General features: G+C 42.1%; 1 protein-coding gene across 2 annotated transcripts in view; it reads right to left on the bottom strand.

Moving 5' to 3' along the window:
• Nucleotides 1-19,103, bottom strand: part of LOC104314634 (SPNS lysolipid transporter 2, sphingosine-1-phosphate) — a 141,782-nt gene that overhangs the window by 21,955 nt on the left and 100,724 nt on the right. For both annotated transcript variants that reach the window (XR_011326093.1, XM_069791467.1), the window contains exons 9-10: nucleotides 18,871-18,936; nucleotides 11,232-11,330 (exon numbers count right to left, since the gene is read on the bottom strand). Coding sequence is in view for 1 of the 2 variants with exons in the window: in XM_069791467.1 (XP_069647568.1) it covers nucleotides 11,232-11,330; nucleotides 18,871-18,936 (165 nt within the window). In the remaining variant the exon portion in view is untranslated. The remainder of the gene's footprint in view (nucleotides 1-11,231; nucleotides 11,331-18,870; nucleotides 18,937-19,103) is intronic.

Genomic DNA, 19,103 nt, shown 5'->3' with positions numbered 1-19,103 from the left:
TCAGTAAAAGCTGAATGTCCCTTGCACGCTTCAGCCTTCCACATGCCACTCTGGAGCCTGGGCAACTTATGCTGTGAGCAGCCTGGCAGGAGTTCTGCTCTCCCTGTCGCTCTTCTGGCCTGATCTATTATTCTTCCCATAGCCCTCTCCATCTTCTCCCTGTCTGCTTCAGTGACTGCATCCGTGGGTGTCGAACCTTGCTGTACTGACCGAGCCTCCTGGGGTGCCGGCAGGGCCGCACTGCATTGCTCGGTGGGTGAGGGAGCGATCAATCTTCTGCAATTTCTATCAAGTCCTGCTTACTCCTACACCTTACCTACCTTTCAGCAAAAGGAGGTATTAAATTCCATTTCTGTGTATTGAGTGGGAAGGGGGAAGTGTTTTTCACAGAACGAAAATCCAGAGATCCCATCTGATTCTCAGAAACAGAACTCAAAGATGTTTTTTCATCCCCATGTCTGAGGTATGGACCTCATTCCCTCTTCTAACCAACTAAGCTTGCTGCGCTTTGAAGTGTAATTGTGTGCAAGATGTGACTCTGTCCCCCAGGCCCAGACAAGGCCTGTTGCATAGGGGCTGTGCTCACACTGAAGAACCACGCACCACCGAGTTTATGGGCTAAGGCAACCTGCATCTTCCAACAGCCAAAAAGCATAATTATATGGAAGTGAAAACGAGTTTGCGCTTACACGAAAGAGCAGTGACATGCAATAGCAGTATTTAGTTCATTAGGAAAAGCTTTTGCTAAAACTCAGTAATATTTAATGACTGTCTGTAGCTAAAACAATCACGTTTTAGTATTTACTGTCCCGCAAACAACTTTACTCTCCATAAATCCAACAGAGCAGTAGCAGCAGCAGGGGTGAGTCTCAAGGCATTGGGTATTTAAATGTCCAGCTCTGTTTTTATCTGTGACCTTTTGTTGAGGCAGAAATACTAGTTTATACCAGAAGACTGCAGGGAATTTGCAACATAAAATCCTACTGCTGTGCATACACGCAAGTCAGTTCCAGAAATAGTCAAAGCTTGTGCAGCAACTTCTAAACTGCTACATTACTGCTAATGAAAAAGGTGGCATCAGACACAAACTACAGGCAAAACCTGTCAAGGCCTAAATCTTGACAATCAAGTGAGGAAATGTCACACGCAGGAGAAATCACCAATTCTCAGCCCTGCAGCCAATGGTAGTGACCTGGAAGGTATACGTGTGTGAAGAGATGCCTCAGCAGAGGCCAAGCACAACAGAAGGTCAAAGGATGACACTCATGGGGACTCAAATGAACAGGCTGCAGAGTGTGCTTTAGCAGGGAGACTCGGGAGCATTGGTGGTCTCAGTGCCTTAAGAGCCATCTTCCAGCTCAGCCTGGCTCCTGCTAGAGTGAAGGAAAGGAGAAGCAGCCAGCCTGATGCTGGAGGTGGAAGCACTGCACACAGAAGAGCAGAGGACTGCCTTCCAGGATGGAGCATTCTCAAGTAGAGAGGGGTAAATAAACACTGGAAGAGCGTATCTACAGAAAGAATTGAAGGTTTGTAGCCAGACTTCTCTGTTTTATTCCCTGCCCTAGAAAGGAGGAGGAAAAAATGTCAGTGCTTGGGATATAGGTAAGGAAGTGTTCCTGTCCTCTCAAAGAGAACTTTATTCACAGTGTATAACACACACAAGGAAAACCAAGAGTGTTATGAACAAGTCTTATGTGAGAAATGATGGCTAAACAAGTCCTTAGACTGAAGACAAATAAAAGTGGCTGTTAGTCTGATAGACTTATTAAAAAATAGCAATGAGACTTGAATGTGAAAAGAATGCAGCCACAGGAACTTAGCAGAACATGCACTGCACCCTGAAAACAGGGACATCAGCTGGTAATTTATTCCCTCTTGTATCTAGACACCTTAATTCCCAATATTTCCCTTACTCTTCATTATGAACCAAAATTTGGCATTGAATCAGCCCCTCTGTGTGCAATAGCCAGAACTGAGGCTATTCTAAAATAGAAATTTAGAAATTCTAAACCACTTTTCATTTTTGGGAATGGATACAATTATCCTCCAAAAGGACCAGACAATAAATCACTTGACAAATTGACATGATAAATCAACAGTAGAGGATGAAAAGCCAGGCTCCCGATTGCTCTCTCTTATGGATGACATGACATACTAGGCTAAAAACAGCTTTGAAAACGTAAAGTCTCCAACAAATAAAACTCCCAGTGCAGCTTGGCCCACACCTTCCCTTCTAAGGCATCCTGTTGACCTTTTATACCAACAAATCTTGTTAACGTTGAATCTGCTACCTTTTTCATTTTTAACCCAACATATTCTGTAAATGCACATTTTAGAAAAAGCAGTGTTTCCTCCCATCCAAGGTGTAATTCTTCCCACCAAGCCAGCTGGGCTTTCTCATCTAGGTTTCATATAATCCCCTCACCCATGTCTGCATCTCTTAACTCTAGAACTTTATCAAGGCTGACATGCATGTTTTTGCTGTTAACTTAACAGTCACTATTCCCTGTTGTTTCGTTCCACTCAGTTACAAGCCACCTGCTAAGACTGGAACTTTGGCATCTCCTCTCAAGAGGACACAGGACATAATTACAGACTTGGGCTCCAAGAACGACATACTGTTTGCCAAATGGTCTGCTCTGTATTGCCAATTTTTGGCTTTCCAGACTCCTCGCAATGATAGCATCCCGAGTTGTCTAACTGTGATTTGGCAAGACTCAATCTAGCATCATATTGAGTGTCTTCTCTCTACCATAAGTAACAAAAAGTGGGGGTTGCATGCACAGTCAGTGCCAGTTCTTCAGCATGGAGTCATGTGTGGGATTCCTTTCTTTGTTCTGCCAATTGGTAGGTGGCAAAAAACTTCAAAACATTTACCCAGAATGTGGGGGTGGAAACTCAATAAGGAAGTCCTGCTGCTGCTTTGCAGTCTAATAAAAAGCCTTGGATAACATCCTAACTATGAAAGTTCACATCTTCTTTTCCCTCACTGTGTAACATAGATCTCAGACCAAGAGGAATGACTTTGCTAAATAAACTTCAGCTCATGGCATTTTTACAACAGAATACAAATGGCATGTATTCAGCCAGTGGCAGCCAACTGGATGAAGTCCAGCTAGAAAAAATGCCCACTTTCCAGAGAATGAACAGTACAGCTGCAGCAGGCATGATCCAAAACCCCAAAATCTCTGACTGTGTCTCAATCTGAGTGCAGAAGACAATGAAGGAAAAAAGAGAAACTTCATTACCTTTCTTGGGAAGCATGTGCTGTATTTTTTGGAACGCTGGACAGGCTACTGATGTAATAAAAGCTCAGGTGGGCTGAAGCCTTAGAAAGATGGCTTGCTTCTGTGTTACTGTCCCTCCTAAACAGCATGAGCGGTTAAATTAAACTGATTTACTAATTAGACAATGTAATGGTAACAACATCTTTGAAATCATCATTTCATCTACTCTGTCTCATTGCCGAGTCGAACATCTCAGTTCCTCTGCAATTGCTTGATTTTTCTAAATTTCTGACATTGTCTCTTGGGCACAAATCTTGCTACATAAAAGGATATTTCCACTGCAGTATCTGGCACAAATACCTAATTTTCATGATTACTAATTTGATACAAGCCAGGTTCTCCCTGGCTCCTCTCTTTGGTACAGTTCCAAAACACAGTATTCCCTGTGTTTCCCACAGTGTCACCACAATGGTTTGGGGTTCAGTGGTTTGGGGTTCACCCACTCTGAATTCAGAGATGCATGTGAAAGGTTTTTTTGATTTAAAAAAAAGTAAAAATCCAATATGAATGCAAATGAAGACTAGAAACCAAAAATAAGGGATTTTATAAAGTAAAAGTAAACAATTTGCTGGGCCTGTGGGGGAGCACAAGCTTTTATACTGTGCTAAATGGCATGAGAAACACATTACAAAAAGAGGAAGTAAACCTGACTATTTTATGATACTTGTTCAGAAAAACGCAGAAAGGTAAAAGCAATTATAGCCTAAAAGTTATTTCAATTTTAACCTTAGCATGTTTGGATGTTGGAGGAAAAAAAAGTGAAACATCCTGTTAATCTTAATTGTGTCCTTTAGAGATTGCAAACAAATTTAATACTTGGCTGGAGACAATATCAATATCCTGCATTAGTGCGTGGTACCGGAGTTTGCCCCAGCAATACCTGTAAGCAAGGATTCCTGCACTGCCTCCCCTGTGGCAGGCTCATCTGTTTATGCCCTTGTACACCCTCCCAGGATTACCAGGCTGCATTAAGTAAGCGGTGCTTCCTTGAAAAGGCTGCAGTAAATTAAAAGACTCAGTCAAGGGTTTCGCTTGCAATGCTAACAAACGGACTTTGTACGTCTCTTGGTGTTAGAGCAACATTTGCCTCCAGGCAACATTTGCCCTGGAGAGGGTTGAAAGTCTGTTTTCTTCATGTCATTAACTGCCTTTCTCTCCAGGTCTGGTCTGCCCAGGGATTTTTTAAGTTAACACTGGACTTTCTCCTGTCCCAGCAGGAGATGCCTTGTACCATCGGGAATGTGGAATTGAGGAACATGGCTCATGTGACAGGGCAGAGGTACTTAAATGTGTAGGGATGGGGGGTGCCCACTTACACGTAGAAATAAGGTCTGTGGCACAGGACCACAGTTTGGGAGCATGCCCTTTAGCAGCATCCCTGTCCCCCATCTCTCCTTGCAGCACAGGCCCCTTCCCTGGCGGTGCATCCCAGGAGAAGGAAGTCATTCCCCCATGTTGCGGAAACTGGACACACATTCTGAAAGGTGCTCAGCACGATGAAAAGTCTGCGTCCGTATTAGGAGTGTACAGGGTCCCTGGCAGCTCAGAGAAAGAAGCCACTCATTTAACAAGATTTTTAGTGCGCAGAAGGAATGACAGAGCAGATGGGACAGAGCTTGAAATACTTGAGTGAAACAATGATAAGTTCTGGATTTCTGGGCTTTCTTTAATGAGATACTTTTACATACTTTAAATGTCTATTTATCAAAAACACTGAGAACCTGCACTTCTAACCAAAGTCACGGGAAATGACAGATGCACAGCAGCACTGAAAAAAAACCAGAACAGGCTGTGAACCCTTGGCAAAGAGTGTTTTATATATGAGAATTCATTTGCTTTTTTAGGGCAGATTTAAATCTTGCCTGTTGCTGAGTCATCAGAAGTGGGAAGCTTGTTAGCTTGTTGCAATGAGAAGATAAATCCTATGTGGATTGGTCTCCAGGTGCTTCATTCTCCCTTTTTTTGCTGCTGACAGCCATGTCAAAGATTTGGCCTTTCCATGCGCTATGAAAAAGACTTTTAATTACTCAGCTCAGCCAGGACCAGAGAAATCCTCAACTTAAAATTACTGCTTGAAGAAACAGATAATAAGAATGAGGGCTGGGGGTTCTCTTCCTCACAGTATTTCCCTGACACATGTCCATCAGATGTTGGACTGCAAGGGCAAGTCCCATTTTACCCACCACAATCTGGGTCATATGCAAGCATGAATGTGGGGGAAGATCTCCACAGGAGAAGTGATACCATTAGGGCTACAGAACACCAGTCAAGCAGCTGGCACTTGGTAAAGAAAGAACAATAAAAAACATAAACGTGTATCACATTTCATCTACTATCTCATCAGGTGATGGAAGACGCTGCCTATACGCACTCATATATACCATAAATATTAGCACATGTAACATGCTGCGAAAGACAACAAGACCAGAGACCTCCGTGCCATCCTCAATCCCACAACAGCAGTAGAATATCTCCTGACAGTCCATAAAACAGAGAGTGATGCTAGGAGAATAATTTGCACATTTTTGTTACAGGATATGCTTGCCTTTTTGAAGTCAAATTCATCTCACACCCTGCTTTGGCAGAAGAGGCAGTACTATGTGATCACCTGCAAGCACATAATGGGCAGTATTTGAGGAATGGCTGTGCAGGTCAGACAGGGACAAAACACCCAGACTGCAGCATCACATTCCAACCATCCACTTTATTCCACTGCCCTGCTTTTAAGTCAGACAGCGGTGGATCTGAGCCCCAATAGGCTGTGGCCTGTTTTAATCTAGCAAACTAAACTGGAAAAAATGTTATGCCAGAGTAAGCATGTCCACAGATCTACTCTGATGTAGCCATAGCATTTTAAACCATAAAATAAGAATTTTAAACCATAATACACGAATTCCGCTTCCTCAGGCAGTCAAGTCTTTACCTATAGAACTACTTTCTACACATAATATATTTACTTGGATGGGTAAACACCTTCGAAACCAAATCAACAAAAAGGCTGTCTCAAACTGGGACAAGGCGGCTGTGAAATCTACACCTCCAGTTATAACTTTCATTAAAGAAGTTATCTTAACTGTTGCATTTACTACAGTTTTCCTTGAGTTGCCCCTAATCAAATGCTGATCTGCCTTCCCTGATACTCTGCATCAGTGATAATTAACACTGTTCTGCTAACTATTTGCTAAAGGAAGGTCATTAGCATTCTTGCTGTTTAAGTAGCTCATTAGATCTAGTTTATCAACCTACTCACATAAGAAAGTTGGGGAAAGGAAAAAAGTGAAGGGTGACAAGTGATAGGCTTATTCTTAAAATCTTTCCAGGTAATACTAGGAGCAGCAGAAAACCCCTTCAAAACAGAACAGCTCAGATTTGCTTACAGTTAATTACAAGGTCACTCAGACTCAGACCCCTTTTTCGAAAGGAGACTGTTCAAAGAGAAGATGCCTGTTTGGACACCTGCGATCTCTACTGCCAGGTGAACCAGTGTGCCTGGGCACCGCAAACCAACACGGTCTGCCAAGAGGAGGCTGTCGGACACCCAGCAATTCAGGTAATGCTGCCATTTCCATAGCGAGAGATGGACAGAAGGGGAGAGGTTTTGCATGGCCCTCAGCACACAGATGAGTGATGGGGGTCTCCCCTCTCACAGAGCCCACTTGCCAGACCGTGGCATACTGTCCTGACGCTGCTTGGCCGGAGTGGCTGGAGGTTGTGTCCCACAGGTAAAACCGAAGCAGCAGCGGCCAAGGAGGTCAGCACAGGTGGGAACTCCCACCACTGGAGTACAGGGAGTAGCGTCTAGCCCACCAAAAGGTGCTGGTGGAGGTCAGCTGATCTCCAGCACTTTAGAACACCATCGTCACACATTGATGTTGCCAGGTGATGAGCAGATACAGACAGGTTTCAACCCCTAGAACTGATGGATGGTTGCACAGGGGAGATGAGAAAGAATTTAGTAAAGCAGGAAGCTAACAGGAGAGCCAACAGCACCAGAGCAGCAAGGACAGTGTGTGCCCACAGCAGCAATTTCCCTGGCACGTGTAGAGAGAGCAAAGCCTGCAGAAGGCACCCATTTCTCATCGCAGCCAGGGCTAGAAATAAGGCAAGGATGGAAGAGGAAAGCACTGCTGTGCTCAGATAGGAAGCAAATGACAGACTTGGAAGAAGGAAAGAAAAAGTACCAACGCAGAGCCTCAAAATAAAAAAAATCACTGCCTGTACTTGGTTTTCCTGAAGCAAAAGAGTATGTCAGTGAGTGGAGGGAGACTGTTGTTTGTGTGAAGCAATAATGTAAACCCTGAGTAGGGAAGACAGGTTCATGCATGCATGTGCATGTGCATAGACTCACTGGCAATTCTACAATTACTTAATTTCAAAGGGCAACAAAGATATAACCAGAATTAATAATACAAAGAGCTGGAGGTATGATGCAGCCTGAGAAGAGTTAACTGTATCTCACATTCTGCTACTAGCTACCTCCACTCAGCTCTTCTGAGTCTGAAATGCTGTCTAGGCATTAGGGCACAGGAAGAACAGTTAGAAGACCTTTACCTGATACTCAGCATGAGTGGTGGGATTTGGGGGATTTCTTTTAACTGTTCTGTGCTTCAGCAACCGTGTCTGCATAGTGGGACCTTTCAAAGATGGAAAAATACTAGAGATATTTGGGTGTAATGCACCAAACAGGTGAAATTTCTCACTGACTACCTCAAGAACAAAACATGGAGTTATACTCCAAGTTGTTAAACAGGAATTATTTAAACTCTGCAGGTTATCACAAAGGTCCTGAAAAACCTACAGTTACCTAGGAATAAAAACTGTCTCATCTGATGAAATACTGCAGCAATGCCTGTTCTTATTTGTGAATGAATAGGCAGCACTGATTTACTGTAATTGATCTCAGTGCTTGGCAGGTAGTAAAACCTTACGCAAATTACAGCTGCCACCCTAAAATGACATTTGCATAACTTCTTTGTAAGTCAGTCTTAAGCCTTTTTACCATAATAAAAGTTGTCAATATTTAAAGAGACATGAAAAATAACCATACATATATGCTTCCTTCCACTTAGCTTTTAAATACTAACATATATTTGGTGCTTTGGGTGACTAAGGAACTGCATTGCAAGATTTGGAACTGGGGGAGATTACAGAAAAAACTGAGTCTGACCTTCAACTCTCATGGCACAGCACAGAGCAAGGGAGCAATCGCACACATGAGGCTGCAGCTGTTAAGTACCTTCTACGTTCCACATGAGGATTATAAGATCAATACAACATTTATTGGTATCCAGCAGACAACTGCTTGCAACAGCTTAGTCCTACAAGGACACAGGTATCTGATTCTTTATTAAGAGCCCTGCTAGAGGGAATCTCACTATGAACTCGCCAAAACTATGTAGGATTCCAGCCATGTTTGATCAAAACACTGCTCATTTAGTGAGGGAGCTTCAGGCAGATTTTGTAAGCAGTCAGAAGAAATGGTAGATCTTCAGGATCTCAGATGAACCCTGAGTGATCAGGAGGCTGAGTTTCACTGATTCTGAGCATGCCTGTTACTGCAGTTCATTTGATTTATCCTGCCTTCTGCCTCTCTCTTTCAAGACATACACTCTGCTCTTGGTCTTCTTCCAGGTAACTCTGGAGTAACAGCAGCATGAATTGATGTCCTCGGGCTGGGGATTCACAGAAGGACTATGGGACATGGATTCCCAAATTTATCTTAAAGCCAACAGGAGCAGGTTGCCCAGCTGCCGTAGACTGCCTTGAAATTCCTAGTCATAATCCAAGCCACTTTGGTAACCTGCCCAAGTGAGATTTCAATCCTGCGTGAAGGTCTTCATCCTACAACGCGGCTGGACAATTCTAATGACAAACACCTGCAGTTTTTAACAATCAAGTTGACTGCTTGTCTTAGCTCTGGTAGAGAAGTTGGCTGTTTGTCCTTTCACTTTACATAGTATTTGTTTTTCGGTGTTACGTGAAAGCTGCAGTTGACCTTTCAGTCATTGTAGCACAGAGAGCATAAGTCAGCCAAGCCAGTCCAGAGGCTACAGAAATGGGTGCTGGTGCCTTCCGTGACATGAATGCTTCACTCCTGCTCTCCTGCCACAGAGCCTTGTACTTGAGCAGTCTCCTCCCAAATGAGAACTGCCCAACAAGTACCGCATTAGAAAAGAGTAATTCAAAATCCTAATTAATATTTTCCCAGTCTAAAGAAAGCCTAAGGCAGCTATTAAATTGGGGTTAAGCATATTTCAGGCAGGCATCCTTAAGTAACTCACAACTTGCTTGATCTCTGAATACCAGAAGGGCAAGGCACATTATTTCTACAAGCAAAGTCCTTTTTTTTAATCTGTGACACTGAAAAGCCCTAGGCAACTTTCAAGATTAATTGCAATCATTCAGGGTCCTCACCATTCCTCCCAGACATCCCTCTTATGTAAGAAAAAGAATGAACATGTAGCAGAGTCACCTGAGACAGCCTCGTCTGCATCTCAGACCCTGCCTCTCATCGCTGGTGCCCGTCTTCAAAGCACGCTGGCCTGCTTATTTCATTCACCTACTTGACATTCCCCATGTTGCCTGCCCTGCACAAAGCAGTCTCTTCCAGTTATTCCTTTGTTCTTGCCACTTTCAAATAATTTCTAAAGTAAGATCATTTCTCCCTGGGTGCCTAGAACATTGAATTAAATAAAGAGCAAGCCAAATTTTACATATTTATTCTCTTGAGACATTTCTCATTTCTTTGGTCCATTCAGCCTTAGCTGTATCTGTCTCTTCATGTATGCTTCAGAGGGCTACAGAACAACTGTATCATTTTGGGGAGCTGGCATTCAAGAGTAAATGTTTACATATATTTAAATATATATATATAAAAATAAATATGTACAGATACACACACCAGTATCTACAGGATGAATAGGTGAGAAATGATGGGTTTAAAAAAAAAAAAAAAAGGTCCACCCAGCAGCTGTGTCACACAGCAGTACTGGGCTGGAAGAGCACATCAAAGTTCTGTCTCTCAGGTGACGGGACTAGCGAAGATCCCAGTTACATCACTGGAAAACTGTAGCGCCTTCAACACAACATGAGCAGTACCACTTAAGGCTTTACATGGAAGCTACTATATTTTATAAATGATGATCTATGTTCTCTGAAACTCAATGCATCAAACTCCACAGAAGTGTGCAAGGGAAAGAAATTACCCCAGTATATCTAGATTTCTTTTCCTCGTTAAATTTCTCAGGCCTTATAGTTTCAACTGTGAATGTTCTCTGTCAGCTTTTGGAGCAGGGTCTTTTGTTTTGCTCTGTACTAGGATAATGGTGGCATAATAAGGGAGATCTTCAGTCACACCAAGGCCAACAACTGCAGCAGCAATAGAAAGGAATACTACTAATACAAAACCAAAGCATACACACCAGAAAGGAATACTAATAAAACCCCCAAAATATACACACCCATCCCGCCATGGATTTTACACCATCATTTATTATCATACAAAACAGGTTCAAAATATTAGCAGGTCAGAACAGCTGCATGTTGCTAGCCATAAACAGATACTTGGTTTATGAGACCAGATTAACAGTTAAACACACACACATGACTCTGTTCCAATCTATTTTCTAATGGACCTATGTCCACACCACAGAAGCAACCACGCTCCCTTTGCAGAGCTGTCTATAAGCTTTACAAATGCCTGAGGCTAAAAAGATTCAGAAGCTCACTTCTCGTGCCCAAGCGGTCCTTCCAGGTTTGAATTGTAAACCACCGATAACATAAGCACGTAAAAAAGTTGCATTGTACTGCACCGCTTCCCATTCTGCTGAAAAATTCAGGCCTTCCTTCCCTAGCATGGTTTAACTTGGCATTTTAGATAAGCAGTTAGTAAACAAAAACAAACGTGGGCACGCAACCCTGCCAAAACCTGCTGTGAGCACTTACAAATCCAATCAGATAAGGACTGCCAGCATCTCCCAGGAGGTGTGAAGTGAAACTCTGCAAGGCCACTGCGGTTGCACGGCGTGTTGGAATGACCACATACTGCAAAGGAGAAGGGGAAAGAAAAAAAAAATACATAAGGAAACTGAAGTAAAAACCTGTCCAGCTGTCTTGTATTGCTCGGTTTATACCCAGGTCAGGATAAAGCAAACAAGCTCCCCCAGATGTTGGTGGCAGACACAGCCATTATCCAGTGTCCACAGGTGGCTCAAGCAACTGGGGAGCTCAGCTCCCCTTCCTGCTTTCTAATACTCCTGATGGCAGGTATCGAGGGAAGGAAACTCTGTTGGGTCTGCACTCCTCTTAGCAGCACTCAATGCATGAGTTTGACTAACAGCTTTGCCCACAAGACACTTTGCTATTGCTCCTCAGCCTGTATTTTGCTTCACTGATGGGGAGAGTGAAGTTCGAGGTTGCCTGCAGCACATAACCTGCTCAGCACCACCAGCCTTCCCCAAACAAGGACTTTGCTGTAATGTGGGATATTGTGTTTTTTCCCTAATAAAGGTCTCATTTTATTTCCTAAATCATAAGCAATTCACATCAGTATGAAAGGACACACATTCTCCCCTCCCGCTCCATCTTGAGCCACTTTAGATTTTTCTCAAAAATCTGCGATTCCACTTGTGAAAAGTGACAAAGACACATTAGGAAAATTTTCCATAGCCAAGATATTGTAGTTTGGTCTCCACTCCTCTAATATGACATGACGCCCTTGGCCAGGTCATGCAGAATCAGTCTGACTACACAAGATCAGTGGAAAACACAAATTACTTCCCCACTAAGGGACCAGAGCTCACACAAAACAGAGCCCTAACCATGGAAGGGGATGAAAGATTAAAAAAAGAAAAAAACCAACAAACAAACCCCATCCTGTGGAATGACCTTAATTTTATAACACACTTTCAGGAACAGAAAAAAGTAGTTGTCTCTTGCATAAAACTTGTGAAAGAAGCTGGCAAAGAACATCTGCATCAAGTCCACATATCCTGGTTTATAAATTGATCCTGTCTTGATTTAAAGGCTGTAAGTAATGAGGAATTCAATAGGTCTCTAAATCCAAGTGAGCTTTGTTTCCACTTCTGAGCACTGAATCTTGTTCTGCCTTTTTCTGTTGCTCTGAAGAGCTATCTACCTTGCCAGAAATGACTCTCTTGTTTAGCTCTTTGTAGACCATGATCCCTTTTACTTGTCCCCTTTCTCTCTGATGGGCTGCCTTTAGTCTTTCTTTAGAAGGCATGCCTTCCCAGACTTCAACTTATTCTTGCAATCCTTTCCTGAAGTCATTTATTAATTAAATGAGACATTTCAGGACTGGCACATCCCCAGGTAGAGATACACAGAGATCAATTTACCTTAGCTGATTGAGGTAGAGAGAACTCACTGCTCAACAGTGACATATCTCAGGGCACAGGATCTGAAGCACTGCTTCAGTGCTTTAACACTTCCTCTTAGGGAAGGAGAGTTGCCCTGTCTGTAGTGGAACGAGTTAGCCATTAAAAAAGGAAAGAAAAGAAACAGCACTGAGAAAATCCACACTAGAAGAAACTGATGCCTGTTTATAATGATCATCTCATTCCAGGCAGAGACAATTAGGAACGGTGGGTAAAATTAGGTTAAATGCTTCTCCTTAGGGTTTTACCACGTGCTTTCAGAATGACCTGCCAGTTCTTTCATTACTGGTTTGACAAAGCTGCAAATGCACACTGCTAATGCACTTTGATGCCACATATTAAATGGGTACCCTGTTAAACTCCTGTTGTGCAACAGAAAACCAAAAGCTGATCAGATCCACAGCAGCCACCTGGCTGCAGCTGTTAGACAGTGTCCTCCTTTTGCATCCAGGAGCTCAAATCAGACTTGAAGGCTCACGGAAATCCCAAGAGGAAAATAAGGTCTAGACTTTATTAGAGACACAGAAACACACTGAAGGTCACACTGTAAAACCGTAGGAGAGCCACACAATTCATTACCATTCCCCAAAGATGCAGGGTAATGGGTGCAACCTGGATAGATCAGACAGAAGGAAAAAAAAAAAAAAAAAAAAAAAAGAGTGAGTTATTGTTCTTCTTCCCACCTGGCCCTAGTTCACACAGGTGCAATGGAGAAGCATTCTGCAAGAGCCGTTTGAGAAAGGGCATCTGAGAATATAAAGTCAAATTCCACCTAACCCAAGAGTCCAGAGTTGTATATATCTGTGAAATGGGAATTTTAAACTTACATTAAAATATTTTTCTTTCTATAAGGTTTATGTTAACAAATCTGGGGAAGAAAGTCTGCCTGACTCTATGTTCTATCCATTTTCTCAGCAAAATGACAAAGGAAGTGGCAAATTTATTAAAAACTTATCATTTTCAGGGAGTGGCAGTGAATTGGTGCCAACTGGAGAAAGAAATTTGAATGATACCTGCATCATATGTGTGTGTACATATATATGTATTTATACACATGAATACACACACATATATGAAGACATAATTTTGCATGTATATCTGTATTATGCATACATATAGTTTTGCAAGTAGCAATAAAATTTCCAGCAAGTTTTCAGTTTGCCTAGCTAAAGAAGTTATTGATGGTTGAAATCATCAATATGGTTTGGCACTATAAAGTGCCAAAACTTGGTAAATTTAGTCTGGAATTCAAGTGACAAACACCCCCATCCCCCAAACCAAAAACCCAACATGTGGCAAGCAAATGAACATGAGATTTTTCCTCTCTCCTCTAAGAAGATATTGAAAGAAAAAAAGGCTTAAACCAGCATCTCCAAAACACCAAAAAATACTCCACCCTATCCCTACTTGAAAAGCATTTTATTCTGATGGAAAGGAAGTAGTTGGGAGCAAACATTATCTACTGTTCTAGGAAGACAGCAGTAAATTACAGCTTTAAATGGCCATTTTGATACTAAAATAGACCTAAATTCAAACCATACATGGTCTGGTTTGAACATCCCACAGAAACTGGAGGTGGGAGAGCCACAGCAGCCGGGGTGGAAGTCCGTGGGATCGTCCTGGCTCATCTCTGACTCCAGGTTCAGAGGCAGAACACAGCACAGCACAGAGGATGGGCAGGAGGGCTGACCAAGCAGCTTTGGCAAACCTCTGCTCTTTAAATAGAGGTTCAGAAAGGCCATGGTTTACTGCTGACATCCCCTTCCTGTAGCGAAACCAGCAGAATGAGTTGGTCTGCTATAAATTAACCAGGAAAGCCAAGGAGAGATCACCCTTCTCCCAGTAAAAGAGCATGTGCCAAAGAGGTAAGTTCTGATGTTTATGTCTAATCTTTGACAGAAAACTCTAAAACACTTTGCTACCCTTTCTGGGTCAGACAGTAATCTTCACGACAATGCATATTGGCCTCTTTCAGCACCAAAGGCAAAGAAAACACGTGCTAACCCTGTTCTAGCCACTGACAGAGCCTGGAAATAGTCCAGGTGTCCCTGCTGTAACTACTGCTTGGAAGAGGCAAAGGCTGTGATCCAGAGAAACCAGCCTCAGAGAGACCCTTCACTCGACCTAGGCGGACGCTGTCTAAAAAAAACACTTTTAAATGAAGTAAAAGGTGGCTGACCTGGTCTCCAGATGACAGCACAACATGGAGCAGTACACATCCATCTGCAGCCCTTGGCCCACAGAACTGCCGAGATGCCCCTTGGCCCATCCTTCCTGGTCAGGGCTGTGCTCAACTGTTTGAAGTGGGCTGTGTACCTTCATTCAAAGGCACTCCTCACCCTGCCTTAAATCTAAACCACAGCACTCAGATTACTGATGTGTGCAGGCACACTGAGACAAGCAACAATGAGAACTTCCAGAAACGCTGTTTATCTTCGGCTGTAAAAATAAGGCAGTATTTTATACTACATAAATAATTGTTTTTTATTCGTAAGGAACCTAATCAGAACAAAAGCAACATTCCTCCATGCCTATAGCACAGCTGAGCACCAGTCTATGACTGTTTCAAGCCTAAAAGACTTTGACTCTACAGCAAAACATTAAAGCAGCTCCTCCAAGGCAGCTCATGACCATTTAAAAAGAACTAATGTTTTAAAAGAAAAAAGAAATATGCAGAGCATTTTTTTGCATGAGTGTCATGACTCTGCATTAACTGGAGGATGGCTTTTCTCAGCAAAGACCTAAACAGACTGTGATCACAATAGCTGAGGCCCTTTAAATTTCCTGCTGGCTCTTACACAGAAATGCCACCAAGCCTCTGTCCAACATCTTTATTTCTGAGTGAGATATGCTATGGAGGAAAACCCCCACTATTAGGACCAGATTCCACAAAGTCCCAAGCACTCAGCATGTCTCAGAACGTTACACACTTGCCTGCTGCACTGAAGCTCATTCATTACTGCTGTTACAAGGCAGTTTTAATGCTGCTTTGGGGTTCTGGTAATTTTGAGGCCAATTTGCAAAGATGGCTGATAAAATCTGTTTCATAATTAGCATGCTCCATCAGAAACATTCCCCTCTTCCCTAAGCACCATCTGAGCATGTGCTTGGGAGGAGATTTGGAGTTGTGCTCAGGAGAATAAGGCCTGTTTTGTACAAATTTGCATTTGGAAAAAATATCAGCCTTTCAAAATCTCAGGCAGTGCAGTACATTCTGCAGTGCTGACAGTTTATCAAACCTAGCACTCAGCACCTTTTACTGCAGACAATTTGAGGAGCTGCACACCGACCGTTACACTGGCAAGAACAGTAGATGCAATGGAAGCACGAAGCTATGAAGAGCCAACAATTAAATTTGAAGATAATAAGCAAACATCCTTGTTTTGCCAAAGAAATTAAACTTGCAAAACCTCTGAAAATGCTTACCAACTTGCCTGATAGGGCTCTTAGGCAGCCATGAGATCTGTAAATCTTGGAAGAGCTATGATAAATCATTTGGGAAGTAGTTTCCAAAAAGCCTCACTTCTGGCATAATGAAATCAGTAGGAATAGTGTTTAGCCAGATTTGAGAGCTTTTTATCCATGAAAACAGGATAATATTTATGTATATGATGAAAGTGTTGTTAAGCTTACTCTAATAATGCTTTTAAACTCCTTACCAGCCTCAGGCAAGAACAGACACACTTCTGATTACACCAAATAAATAGTAATCAGTAGAAATTAATTTGCCAAACATGTAAAGTGCATCTCGCTAAAGCATATCCACACCTTTCTCTGGTTAGGACTTCTTATAAAGCTGTCTGTCAAACATGGTTATAGCCCTGTCTCTCACCTATTGTCTGACTAAACATCCTCTCAAACCCCTTGTGTAACATGAATGCACCTCAGACCATCTGTTGATAGACTTGCATTGATCCAAGTGGATGTTTACATTTATTTGTACAGCACTTTTACAAGTCTACTTGTGCTGATAATACATTAAGCTGGGCATTATATATGACACTCAGTTCATTTTTCTAAACAGACAAGAAAACAGCTAGCTTAAGAGTTGGCATCAATTACAAAATCCAATTTTTAACATGGCTTTCGTTTCTTTCCCATGTTTTGGAAATTGGAACTAAGAAATTATTTCCAAATGTTTCCAATCATTTCTTATGGAGTTCTTTTGCACTAAAGCAACGTGAATAACTGCAAATGCATCCCTACAAAATGCAACTGACTATAGGATGCTGGTAATACAGATGGCAAACCCTACAAAAGCTATTAAAAATCTACAGGATACTTAAGTCACATTGAAATCAACACAAAAAATCTCAGTAATTGAAATGGGACAATGATGGCATCCTTAGTACACTTGATATAACCAAGTAGTTGGGTTGAAAAACGTCTTTTGGGGTTAGCTTGAGTATGTCAAGCTTCAGCTCTCTCTCTCGCACAGATTTTCTGAAGGACCTTGACCATGTCCAGCAAGTACCCTCCCTCCAGCTGCATTGTGTTGGCAGCAGAGATGACTACCTCAGCTGCTCTTTGAGAGTCACTGCTGTTCACTGCAGATGTGCTCCACGGCCAAGCTCTTACCTGTTTCAGCCAATGCTAGTGAGGATATAAAAGATCTGCTATTTAAGCCCATCAGCTAATTCTGACCAGAGAGAGTTGGGAGCACTTGGGAACATCACAGCCAAAGGCAGGATGCGACAGGAAGCTCTGGCAGGAGGCAGTAACGAGCAACTACAAATATTGTACTATAATTTCTTCCTCAACACAGCTGTCTGTAGACTGCACATCTGTCAAAGTGTTGAGATACCACTAAACGAACGGCCACGGCACCCTTGAACTCAGTACAAGCTGCAAAATGCATGTAAGTGCAGTGTAACCACCTGTTCAGCACCTGCAGAGCTTATCACACTAAAGCTAAACTGGTAGGAGGAATGAACCTCGGTAATTAAAAGCTATCTAATGCTACCGAAGTACACTGATAACCTTTGTTTCTCTGTGCTTTATTCATATCTGAGAGAAGTGGAATTAACCACCCCACCTCCCAAAGCGTTCTCTGCACAAATGAGTTAAAGATTGAAAGTTCATCAGGCAATGCAGTTACGGCAACTACAGAGCTATCTTAAAAAATAAACACAACCTTGAACTTAAATCATAAACAGAACTTAAGCAGAAGCTTGAAGTTCTTTGCTGAATCAATATATCAACACCATTATCTTTACATCTAGGAATATTGAGCCAGATTATTTTCTCGTTGATGTTTGCACAAGCAATACAAGTCAAGGGAGTTTTCTACTGATGCCAGACCAATTATATTTTTAGTTCTGCCAACAAGCTGCCAAAAGACCTCGGGCAAGTCCCATAATGGTTCTGTGCCTTAGTTTCTTTTTCATACAATAAGCAACAAGTAACCTTGCTCACAATGGGACTTCAACATACAGTATCTTTCATAAGCTCTGTACATCTCTGATGGAAGCATCTAAAAAACATGCAAGGCTCTCTAACAAATGTCCAGATTATTTCATATGAAAATCTAGTTGCTGAGGTCAGCTTGCTGATTTGAAAGACTTAAAAAGCTCTACAGTGGAGAAAGAATAGAAAATGAAGGACATAAGGTGAAAAGTCCCTGACAGCTTCCTCTTGGACAAGGTGGACATAGTCCAAAAATTCTTTATACTTTCTTTTCCTCTCTCCTCTCCCAGAGGTGGTTTTCTATTGTGTATGTGTTGAATGGTAGGTTTGCTGGAGTTCAGCCAAAGAGAGAGGTAGATGGCTGCCTTTGTGGTCAGAGGAGGGAGGGAGGGAAGGATTTCCTATTGCAGAACAAAGCTGAGTTATTGATAACAAAATCCACTAATGTGCTGACTATTAGGAAATGTTGGCTGATTTCATTGCATGTGAGGTTTTGTGCTAATACTTAAAATTTGGGGAAACTATTTGAATTCAGTAATGGTGCCCTTTCTGGACATCTCCGCTCCCTAGTGCTCAGAACAAAGGACAAGAGGAATCTTTTTTTTTTTCTCTCTCTCTCTCACTTTCCTTTTCAGCAAGTTAAAAAAAAAAAAAAAAAAAAAGAATAGGCTGAAGTAGAGGCTAGGCATTTGGAAGAAATTGTGAACTTCAGGTTGTTCTTGCAAGCTGACAAACTGCTCTGGCCACCAGAAAAGAAAGATGCTGCTCCAAAGTACACTCACCATTAGTATGTCTGCTGTGATAGCCCAGTTTGAAAACAGAAGAGTTTCTCCGATAAAAATGCAAATCTGTTGTAACAAAACACACAAAAAGGAGAATATTTATTCATTCGACATTCAAAGGAAAAATAACCTGTCACAAACTTTCCTTTGTTGCTTATTTGTCTCAAACCTACACAACACACTCCTTGTTACTGTTGTGGTTTATCCTGAATATTAGAAAACCATTTATATAC

The sequence above is a fragment of the Haliaeetus albicilla genome, chromosome 9 (assembly GCF_947461875.1).
Source record: "Haliaeetus albicilla chromosome 9, bHalAlb1.1, whole genome shotgun sequence".
NCBI classification, from domain to species: domain Eukaryota; kingdom Metazoa; phylum Chordata; class Aves; order Accipitriformes; family Accipitridae; genus Haliaeetus; species Haliaeetus albicilla.
The sequence above is the reverse complement of the archived record's forward strand: the minus strand, read 5'-3'. Positions and strand labels throughout refer to the sequence as shown.